This window comes from Mangifera indica, chromosome 10 (assembly GCF_011075055.1).
Source record: "Mangifera indica cultivar Alphonso chromosome 10, CATAS_Mindica_2.1, whole genome shotgun sequence".
Classification (NCBI taxonomy): Eukaryota; Viridiplantae; Streptophyta; class Magnoliopsida; order Sapindales; family Anacardiaceae; genus Mangifera; species Mangifera indica.
The window spans coordinates 6138585-6150392 of NC_058146.1; the positions used below are offsets into that span (position 1 = coordinate 6138585).

Consider the following 11808-nt stretch of genomic DNA (forward strand, 5'->3'; position numbering starts at 1 on the left):
TATAAATATAATTATACATTTATATGTATTATCTTATGATTAAGTATTATTTTATCTTTAATTTAAATGTTAAAAGACTACTTCTGACCTAAGATTTGGTCTATTCTCAAACTCTCTACAAAGTTTTAAAAAGTTAAATATCCACCCTTTTGTTAAAAATTTTTATTAGGGTTAAAAGTAAAACTGTCATTTAATAAAAATATCTAAAAAAACTGAAATTTTATTTTATTTTTTTCTTTAGTTTAAAAAACTAAAAATCCCCCCAACTCCCTCTAAATCAAGTCAAATCGGCGTCGATGGCCTTAAGATTTGTATTCAACAATCGGTCAATTTGCCACCTTTTTGTCTTCCTTCGTTCAAGGTTGTTGACTACAAGTGAAGAGGATAGGTTATTGAATGTCTCAGTGGCTCCAATCGCTGGAGAAGAAGGGAAGAAATTACAAATCCTATTAAGGGGCAAATGTAACTTTTTAAAATTTTGGATGCGAGAGAATTATTAGTTTTTAAGGTTTTGAGAAAAAAAATTTAGTTTATTTTTAATATTATAAATAAAATAATGATTTTACTTTTAAAATTAATAAACTTAACAGTTCACTAGAACGTAAAATGGTTTTTTAAAATTAAAAGATGAAAAAACAAATTTTGAATGGGAATAAGTGCTTTGGCTTATGACAAACACATTTTTATTTTTTCCAATTCATTATTTATATTCTAAAAAATTCAGACATTTACAAATTTCATTGTTGTTTTTGCAATCATTTCTTTATTTATGGACATCATCTTTCTATAAACTTTTATAAGTGGTGTTATTGATATTGTACCACGCCGGTTCATTATAAATAAACTTTTTTTTCAACTATTAAATAAATAAATCATACTTTTTCACCTAAATTTTAACTCTATTTGTTAAAAAAAATTCTGTATAGTATCAAAAAAGTTATATTATTATTTTATCTTTTACTATTTCACTTTTCAAAATTACAATATAAAAAATTAGCAAAATTTTAAAAAATCTTTTTACATATCAAATTTGCATCAACACTCTTTTATTTTATTTTCTTTTCACTTTTATAATCTATTTCTTGGATGTCTAGTTAACCACTACTATCACCACTCTCTGACCCAACAAGTCATCCCACACTCTCAATCATACAAGCAAACCTCCTAAATAAAAAAAAAAAAAAAACTAATTCATACTTAAAATCCCATGTCGTAGCTTCTCCAACATTAGAATTTTAGCCACAATAGCCAAAAGCTATACCATTTCCCTCATTGATGTAGCCAAATCCAACAACACCTTCAACTCCATCAATGTTAGCATTAAAAAGATTGAGAAAATTTTTTCCAACGAGTTGATCTATGAGTTCTTTGCCAAACCCACCATTGACCCTAAGAAGAAATGATAAGTCGATGAAATCTTGAAGTTCACCATGTTGTTGTGATGAAGTCTCCAAGTCCACTACGCTAATAACATCTTGATTGACACCAAGAGATTGGATACAATCAAGGACATAGTGATGAAGTTTGAGACAATGGTGAGCTTGAAGTGGCAGTGAGATTGTAGTGGTGGTGTGAGCTCATAGCAACTAAGGTTTTCAAAGCATTGCAATTGAATTATAGATTTCCAAACCTATAAAAATGGCCAAAATGTCATATTTTAAAAGTTAAGGTGACATTTGTTAAAAAAGGTTCATTTTTTAATGTTTCAAATTCGGGATAATGAAAATACTATTTTATCCTTTCAGAGCTATTTTTCTTTTAAATAGAATTAGGTTTTGAGTTCAAAAATATGATGTATGGATTTCAAAGAGTGAAATAGTGTTTTTAGATCAAACCTTGAGTGGGAAAACTCACTCTTAAAAGTTCGAGTGAAATATGGCATGAAATTTTATTATTTTACTCTCTCAACTACTGAGTAGTCTTAATTTCTCAAGTAAACTTATATAAATTTTCCCAATTTTAATTTGTCAATTTTTTTTATCTCTCAATGTTAGTTTCAAATCATAGATGTTAATTGATATAGATATAGGAGTATGTGTAAGTTGATATTATAAGATAACAATAACATTATGTATACCCATTTTATATACATAAATGAATATACACTTATATATATCATTATATGATTAGATGATTTTAAATTAAAGATAAAATAATATTTAATCACATAATAATATATATAAATATGTATCTAATTATATATTCAAAATAAGTATATATATTCACTGAAATTTGTCTATGGACTTAGATTTTGAGGCCCAATACATTTCACCAAATCAGAAACCCTACATATATCCCCAGCAAACCGCAACTCTATTTTCTCCTCCAAAACCCTGCTTGCAGTCTTCCTCGGAGCCTCCCTCACAATTTCTGATTCACCACCACAATGGGCCGCGTCCGTACGAAAACAGTGAAGAAATCTTCACGCCAAGTGATTGAGCGTTACTATTCTCGCATGACCCTCGACTTCCACACCAACAAGAAGATCCTAGAAGAGGTGGCCATCATCCCCTCGAAACGACTGCGTAACAAGATCGCTGGGTTCTCCACCCACTTGATGAAACGGATCCAGAAGGGTCCGGTTCGCGGCATCTCCTTGAAGCTTCAAGAGGAGGAACGCGAACGGCGCATGGACTTCGTCCCAGACGAGAGCGCTATCAAAACTGATCAAATTGAAGTTGATAAGGAGACTCTTGACATGCTTGAAGCTCTTGGAATGAATGAGATTCCTGGCCTTGTCCGGGTCGAGCCGGTTTCAACACCAGCACTCGAGTTTGGGCGTGGTGGTGGAGCTAGGAGGTATTAAAAGGGTGGAAGACTCTGTTTTTTTTTAATTTTTTCTGGATGCTATTGTTTTTATCGAATTCTGAGGTAAAATTTTCATTAAAAATGAAGATTTTAGTTTTTTTTTTTAATCTTCCGAACAATTATGGTATTGGGTTGAAGGAGTAGTGTTCATTTTTGGCTTTAGAAATTAAACTGACTTGATCCAATTTGTTGTTATTTTTAGTTGATAGTATTTGCCCTAATTCCCACTATTGTCTTCTCCCCTGGGCGAAGTTCCACCAAATTAATTTTGTCGGACAAAGACGAACTATCCTTTATATGAGTGTTTTCATATGTATATTTGTGAGATTCAGGTAAAAGTTAGATAAGAAATAGTCCATTGGCTTTTTAAATTAACATCTAATCACGTGTCATTATTCGTGCACGAGGCATTCGGCAGTATTGACACCAGATGGGGAAATGCAGTTAACTCTAATCCCGTATTGCCCTAATTCATCACACAAGTTATTGGTTAATCCCACAAAAGCATACATGAGGAAAGTATATACGCTTTCTGTGTATATGATGCTGTCTTTCGTCAGTGGAATCATCACTCTTGAAGTATATTTTCCCATCAAGAGTGCACCATAAACATTTATATTAAAAACCATTCTCAAGTTTTTAATAATCAACACCTAAAATTCTTTTCTCCCCCTATCATTCCTGCATTGCTAAACGCTATGGCAAGCCTACTCTACTTTGAGATGGCAGTGTCAACGGCATTCTGCACATCAGATTCACTAGAAACATCACAATGGACCTAAGAAATGGAAGTTTTGCAGCCAATATGGTTTGCATACAGAGTGACCGAGATTATCTAGGACATCTGCAATAACAACCTTGGCACCATTTCTGGCAATTAACTTTCACTCTGCTCTCATCAATGGAAGTTTCATCTGCAATAACCTGCATATAATTGAATGATTCGCTAGCTTACATCTTGGCAATAGAACCTGACAAAGTAATTTTTCTGGGAATAATTTGGAAGTTTGCCCAGAAATAAAGTACTGCGTCAAATTTGGGCACTTTGCCAATGTTAGCATAAAGGGCGATTCCCTGGTTGTCCCGTAAAGTTGAAACTTCGGTAATTTAACCATGGGTTTTAATTCTTAACCCACTTATATTTTAGAATAAAACTATGTTCCTGAACATTAATTTATATATTAATAATAATAAATTATAATAAGAATAGATATTATTTTATTTTTAATTTAAAATTATTAAATTATATATTAATATGTTATTATTAATTAATAAATTAATTTTTATTATTAATAGACATAGTTTTATTGTTTTTTAACTAAAAATTTTAATTTTTTTAATTTTTTACTAGGTTAACTTTAAAACAATTATTATAAAGGACATTATAAGGTTTTAACAGAATTTTCACTTTATTTTATTTTTGTTATATATGTAAACCTCATTTTTGGTCAAACTCATAAATACGATACTCAAGATATAATTAATCTTTAAATATCGATAAACTTCACAATCAATGATTAGCATCACCAATATGTAGGTTGACTCAAAATGCAAATAAAAGACCTCCACTTCTTGAACAAATAAAAAGGGTAAGAGTTGACAATTATTGTGATTTCTATAATTTCATCAACATTAATAGTAATTTATTATCATGAAATCACTTTTTATGATACTAATAATTACATTTGAAATATAATTATTTTTCTATTATATCAAAAAGACATAATTGTCTAATAATAATAACATTTATTATGATTCATGATTTTATATTTTTACATATTCAATTATATATATAACCCCAAGGCTCGTCTCTTATGATCATAATATTGTACGGAGATATAGAGGTATCTAAAATCATGTACAATTTTCTAGCTATTACCTTACTAAAATTACTTAATAATATAACCATGAATGTATATTTCAAAAATTACAAATCAAATAACGTTAAAAATCTTTATTGTTTTTGATACATCCTTGCAATAAATTTTAAACTTCATAGTTTATCCATTTAAAATTGTTTTAGAAAAACACAAAAATGTAATCACTTCTCGCTTCTTCAAAAAACTTAGCATTTCCCCTTTTACCTAAATATGATTTACCACTTCCTCGTGTTTCCTTTTTATATTCTATGCAATGTTAGTGAAAATTGCTCGCAACTGGCAATTAACTTCAGCTCTTGTGAAAGAAACCAGTCAATCAAATTTTAATAGAAATGCAGTTTTTGATGCAAAATATGAAAAATTGAGCTCTGAAGAAGAACAAGAGACTAGCAATAGTGCAGTACCAATAATTCTTTCTAAATATACAAACATACAAACATGCCTGAGTAACAATCATGCTTGGTTATTTGACAGGTATCAAGCCACATGGTGTCCAGGTACAGGGTTATATTGATAGTGTTGGAAATTTCATGGCATTACTCACTTGAATTCGCAAGCCCAACCATGTTAAGCATATGGCGGTCCTCTTTAAATCTATCTAATACAGTACCTTTGCCAGCATCCTGTTTCTCTTTCTGAGCTCCTCTGATAACTCCCCAGCATTCTATTACATCGGGATCTATTTGGTTGGTCTTCGAAAGAGAAGGGCTTCCAAATGTGGTACAACTGAAGGTATGCCCTTGGTCAAAGCCCGCCGAGAGGAAAAGACCAAAGTGATTAACACGTCCTCCAAAACCAATTCCATTGGGGATGCTGTCTGAACTGAAATTCACTGCACACTGCCATACAAGGTAGCAACATCATTTATTTGCACACAAACTGCCACCAGATTCATGCATGTTTGATGACCATTTAAGGTTTGAAATGAAAGTTTTATCACTATTTACTGCAAGGTGGCTTTAGGGATGGAACTAATTCACCACTTGAAATAAAATTTAACCAAAATTCGCTAATTGGTTCATGAGAGAAGTCCTGAAAGCCTAAACATCTGCACAAGTACATAAATTTTGGATGGAATTACAATAAACAATCAGCAGTTTTTTAGGGCTAAAGTTTTTGTTTCATTAAATGGATCCCAAGTTTTTTCCAACAAAGATTCACTCAGTCTGCAGGCTAACTAAATTCAGTTTTACCAAAATCAAATATCTTTCTGTTTCGTTAGTATATGCATTTAAATCCAACAAAACAAAATATCAATGTAGCAAGTTTTGTGCCAGTAAAAACAAATGAGATCAATCTCTCCAAGTCGACGTAAAGTAGGGGGATGCCATTATTAAAATAATAAGAATATAAATATAATAGGATTCAAATAGGTGCCGAGGGTACATGAGAAATAGAATTCTCTTGTTCCTTATGAAAAATAAGAAAATACAGCGAAATCTATTAGCAGTAACAAGAGGCAAGCAGGATAACCAGGCAATCCTTGAAATCAAAACTTTAAATTTATGTCTTTTTTTCTTTTCCAGAAAATATGAAAAAGAGGGTAGATATATTACCCATTGAAGATTATTGTTTGCTCCAGTAGGCCTGAAAATAGCTGCCTTCGGGTATAGCTGAAAAAGAAAAGATTTCAAATCTCCATAGAAATCACCATGCTTCTCCCAAGGCTGAGACGCATAACCTCCATATATGTATCCTTCTTTGTCCTTAATAATCAACAAAGTAGGTCCTTCATCATTTCTGCAGACCAAGTGAACAATTACCCATCCACTTCTACTTAAAATATAGTTCCAGCAACCGAAATTCTGAAATAAAATCAGAATATATTTGACATTTACATTTCTCAGAAGATCAAGAGAAAAAGATTCTGACACAAAGATAAAGACATCATGGGATATTATCATTATTTCAACACATGAGAAAACCTGTACTATACAAATTATCAAAGTCATGCATATGAATAGATAATGTTTTCTACAAAGTTTTCCCTCAAATGGCTTCTTATTATACTAGTTAAAGAAGTCAACTAAAGAACCTAACCATTAATGCCAGAGTGAAACATTTACTACCAATTACAAATCATATCCAACAAAATCTCTGACAACAGGATCTAAATGGTCTATTATTGATAGAGAAATTTCAATTTAAGTCATTAAACAACACATATATCCAACAGTATCCATGCATATTAGGACAGCAAAAGCATGTCCATTTTAAAATTGCTCAGAACATTACATGCACACATGAACATTCAGAAATAGACAGAATGTTGCCATTGACCACAAAATAATACATCAACATTGCTAAAAATCAAGATATACAAGTATTAGATTTTCATGGCTATCCGATAACTACAGAAACAGAATAGTTACTCACGATATGCTGCCCAAGAATGTGTTGAAACTTAAACCATTCAAAGCACTATGATACAAGAGTTTCCACTCCTCCAGTTCTTGCTGGGAAAGAGCTCCCCCTATGTGCCATGCATATTCCTTCCTCAATAATAAAATACTAGAATCAATATTCTCCAAATGCAGCAATCGAGGAACTTGGCATCCTGGTCTTCCTAAACAAGAACAATTCAGATTTGAAATTAGATGTCTCAGACATGTGAATATACTAATAAGCTTACATATTAATATCACAGCTTCTGGCCACTTCACAATATATAGAAAATGTTTTTTTTTTTTTTGGGGGGGGGGGGTGGTGTGGTAACGACATATAGAAAATGTTAATTGTCTCATTTTCAACTAAGAAACAACTATGGTATTCATTATAAAGGAAATTCGCAAAACCTGTGACTACACACATCATGGCCAATGGAAAAAGACAAATTTAAAGAGATCACCAATCCACATCATATTGATCATAATTATTTTAATTAAGCATGCTATATTTAAAGCAGAATTTATACACTTGAATTTTACTTCATTATAACCAACTCTGAAAATAATACTAATCAGTAATTATAAACTAAACAGGGCAGCCAGTAAGTGGGCACAGATAACTGAAGAAGAGCAATGGACCTGGATCTGGGGGCATCAATAAGCTTCCAAGAAACTTCCTGGCTGATGGAATAAGTGCGCACCAACCTTTGAAATCTTCAAAAGACATACTTTCCTCATTACATCCTTCGTTATTTGAAAAAGTTCCAGCATTAAGAAATACATTCACAGTGTCCTGATGAAAACTTGAACCATTTCCAAAAATCTTTGTGGCAAATATACTTTCCAGCATTGCAATTAGAACAGATTCTAGATCTGACCTGACACCAGATTCCAAAATTTCACAACCATCAAATACAAGAAAATAAGGACAGACATTTAGATAAATGAGCACATTATATTTTATAGCAGAAAAGAAGAATTAAATCAATGAACTCTTCAATGAACTTGGCAGCAACAGCAACAAATAGCATGAAAAATACTTTCCATCATTCATTTCTTAGTCTTGATGTGTTATAATTTTTTTGGGCCTTATCCTATGTGGGAAATTTTCACTAAAAATGGCTGATTACACCTTTAACCATTGTGTAGTTACAAAATATACCTCAATGCACAGTATAACATATCTTACAATGAAAAAATAAAACTATTACAAAGAAAAAGAAAAAAAAGGTAGAAATAGTAATTTCTTTATTTTTTACCTTCCCAAAGAGCCATTATCATTAATGTCCACTAATCGATAAAGAAAATCTTCAATTTCATCTTTTGTTCCTTTCTCATAAGTAGCCTGAGATGTGTAAAATGTTAAGAAACAGTCCAAAAATACAGAGATATACAAATATGAATCACACACTTAAGACCAGACGTTGACTTAAATGAAACAAAAAGCTATTATTTCTTTACCCTAATATAGAGGTTTTGAGAGTTGAGGAGTTTTCCCTTGATCCATAATTGTGAACTAAATAGATGCACAGTTTTTTTGATATTGGTGGTTAGTTCTTATAGTGAACAAGTAAAGGAGAGTTTTTGTGGAAAAGTAATGGTATAATGACAATATTTTGTGATCCTACGAAAATTGGTTAGAAGTGCAGATATCTTTGTGAGTCATTTCAACAAATCATAATAGCATTCTCAAGATGTTGGGGTGTCTAGGGCTCATTATAGGTACCAGTATCACCAGATAAATTGGAAAACAATTGAGGGCACACACAGGACGAGGAGCCAACAAAATTCATCAACACTTAAGTTAGCAATGGTTACGATTATATTGGCCTAAATACCCTTTGAAGTGTTTTTTTTTTTTTTAATGTATTTGTAAAGTTCTCTACTTAGAGAGAAATTCTAAGTAGATCATTATAATAAGCACGAATCAATATATCTTCCCCTCTTCACATTTTGAATTTCCTAATATAATGGGAATAGTAATAGGTCATTGAACCACTTGATCATATATTATCAATTATGGTTTCCTAGGCCAATCACAGCTAATATCCTTATTTAGTTACCAATCATCTGTATGCATATCTGATAAGGACTTTCTGTCCATAAAATACATTACAAACAATTCATCAACAAATATAACACAATAAAAGGGATTTTGGACCTTGTATTAATTTTTCTTTTTGGACTTGAGTGTTGAAGGATCCAATTCCCTTGAACACTTAAGTGTCACAGGATTTTAGCCAGACACCATGGTGGTGCCTCCCCGACCTACTATTGTCTTGTATTTTTGCTGGATAAAAAGAAAACGGTTCCCCAGATACCGTGTTTTTCCATTTAAACACATACTTTATATCCTAAGGGCTAAATTTTCAACCAAATGATCACAATCACACCTGCATTCACACTATGCAATACAAGTACTTCAACTCATAATAATATGCATAAGAACTACTGCTTAGAGTTGAATAGCAATACTTACTTTAGCAACCACAAGGTCTTCGAAAGTAAGTTTCTGATCCTTGCGTTTCTGGGTAATTATATTGAACAATCTTTCTCCAAGAGGACCATCCAATCCAAAATACATCTAAACCACAATCATGTAGAACCTACATAATTAAATACCAAAAAAACAAAAACACCAGAGAACAAAATAGGGTTAAGGAGTAGAACCTTAAAAACAGAGGGAGATATGTGTTTGGCATTGCTTTGTGACTGGGCAGCCAGCGACATGACGAGTGATTTGAGTTGTTGAAGATCATTCTGAGTAAATGCTCTGAAAACATACAATTACTTAAGTTTTATATATAAAGAAAGATTAATTGAGAGAAATCAATAAAAAGAGAGGAACCTGGAAGCAGAAACGAAGCGAAGATCTGCAGGAGGTGATTGAGCGTTTCCCATTGAATTTGCTTACTTTGCTTTATCAAAAAATTGGATTGTTTTTAAGTATGAATCTACTGGTAAAGTCTTATAATTATTCGTTAATAGTTCTACAGGGACCCTTTTGTACTAAATATAAAATATTGGAAAGAATTATTTGAGGGGTGTTTTTGAAAACAACATATGACTTGATACTGGGCCACTCATTTACCCTTTTTTGCATTTGCTTCGGCCCATAGGACTTCCAAGATAATGGGCCTTGCGTATCTAAAAAAATAGTTTTTTTTATCGGACCGGTCCGACTTTATAGGACAAGTAAACTCGAGTTACAGTAATCACATTTATAATTATTGTATTTAATATGTCAAAATTTTGCTTTTTATAATGCGTCATTATTCGATCTCACATTAATTAATTCAAGTTTTTCAAATAATAATTTAATGATAATAATATTACTATTTTATAAAAATTTAATCTAATTAACTCGTTTCCATTTATTCTCTTAAAGTGAAAAGTAAAACTCTAACGAAATACTAACAACAGAAAAACTTATTAAAGTAAAATTATTTATATCTATTTTGTATATATAAATAAATATGTATTTAATATTTATCATCAAGTAATTTGATTATTTTTAATTAAAGATAAAATAATATTTAACCATATGATAATATATTATATGTGTATATATTTATATATCAAAATATGGATAAGTATAATATTGTTCAAATTATTATTTTGTTGCTTAAGAAGTAAGTGATACCTTTTAGAAAAAAAAATTTAAAACGAGGTATGAAAAGGATATTTTCTTTTTCACCCTTTTCCTCATTTTCTTTCTCTTTATTTGACTTTTGAAAGAATAAAAAAAGTGATTATTTATGGCTCTACTACCCTATCTTATACGTAAAACAAACGGTAGAGAAGGGAATAAAGAAAAAAATGTAATTTAATTTATAGTCAGTTTGATTTAATTTGAGAGTTTTTTTAAATTAAATTAAAAGATATGATTTAAAATTTTTTTAAACCAAATCAAACTATTTAAGTTTCGAACCAAATTGAAAAAATATTTGAATTATGGTTTTAACCTATTAAAGCTATTAACTTTTATATATATATATATATATATATATATATATATATATATATATATATATATATATAAAATTAATTGAATTGTAGTTTTTTATAACATAATATAAATATATAAAATAAATATGAAATATATATACAATATAAATGTAAAAAAAATGGAAAAATAAATATGAAAAAATAAGTTCTATACCTAATTATTTATTAAAAAATTCTATCAAATATAGTTATATATATGTATTTTAAAAAAATAAAATTTACGGTTTTGTTCAATTTAAAAATGTCTAAACTGCAACTTAAACTGAAAACTTTTTTTCAAAAACTTATCAACAAAAATCAAACCATTTTACAAACTAAACAAAACAAAATTGTAATTTTAAATAATTTAATTTGATTTTATAATTTAAATTGAATTATGTATACCCTTATATAGTATTTGACCCATTTATGGTAAGCATTAACTCCCCTCATATCTCACACATAGTTATTAATATCTTAGGATATACAATACGGATCATAATATACGATACAAATGAAAAATAATACGTATCATGAGGTATATCGTAATTAATACAATACAATAAACGTATCGTACGATAAAATATATATTATCAATACGGATTGATATACTTAAAAAAAAAAAAACGATGTAGTAGGGATGCATGTGAAAAATTTTAAATTTTCAAAGGTATTTATAATATTTTTCAAAATAATGATGTCTTAATTATATTTTTTATTATTTTATTTCTTAAAAAATATATCAT

The 11808-nt window shown here is 30.2% G+C and overlaps 2 protein-coding genes and 1 pseudogene across 2 annotated transcripts; 1 reads left to right on the forward strand and 2 right to left on the reverse strand.

Moving 5' to 3' along the window:
- The first annotated feature begins 2285 nt into the window (after window positions 1-2285).
- Window positions 2286-2993, forward strand: LOC123227260 (40S ribosomal protein S17-like). Its single transcript, XM_044651986.1, has one exon. The coding sequence runs from the start codon at window positions 2387-2389 to the stop codon at window positions 2804-2806; it is 420 nt and encodes a 139-aa protein (XP_044507921.1). The 5' UTR covers window positions 2286-2386; the 3' UTR covers window positions 2807-2993.
- Window positions 2994-3200: 207 nt separating this feature from the next.
- Window positions 3201-3923, reverse strand: LOC123227857 (annotated as a pseudogene).
- A 1149-nt stretch (window positions 3924-5072) lies between these two features.
- On the reverse strand, window positions 5073-10065 carry LOC123226960 (MTOR-associated protein MEAK7). Its single transcript, XM_044651546.1, has 8 exons — window positions 9924-10065; window positions 9746-9848; window positions 9555-9659; window positions 8335-8420; window positions 7715-7953; window positions 7065-7254; window positions 6245-6428; window positions 5073-5527 (listed from the first exon to the last, which is right to left on the reverse strand). Exons 1-8 carry the CDS (start codon window positions 9974-9976, stop codon window positions 5225-5227), a joined length of 1263 nt encoding a protein of 420 aa, XP_044507481.1. The 5' UTR covers window positions 9977-10065; the 3' UTR covers window positions 5073-5224.
- Window positions 10066-11808: the final 1743 nt, after the last annotated feature.

Bases quoted from the DNA above. Each gene is read 5' to 3' on its own strand.
- LOC123227260 (XM_044651986.1), top strand. From the start codon at position 2,387: ATGGGCCGCGTCCGTACGAAAACAGTGAAGAAATCTTCACGCCAAGTG.
- LOC123226960 (XM_044651546.1), bottom strand. From the start codon at position 9,976: ATGGGAAACGCTCAATCACCTCCTGCAGATCTTCGCTTCGTTTCTGCT. The intron at 9,849-9,923 runs GTTCCTCTCTTT...GTATGTTTTCAG, and splicing joins CGCTTCGTTTCTGCTTCCAG to AGCATTTACTCAGAATGATC. The intron at 8,421-9,554 runs GTAAGTATTGCT...TACACATCTCAG, and splicing joins AAGACCTTGTGGTTGCTAAA to GCTACTTATGAGAAAGGAAC.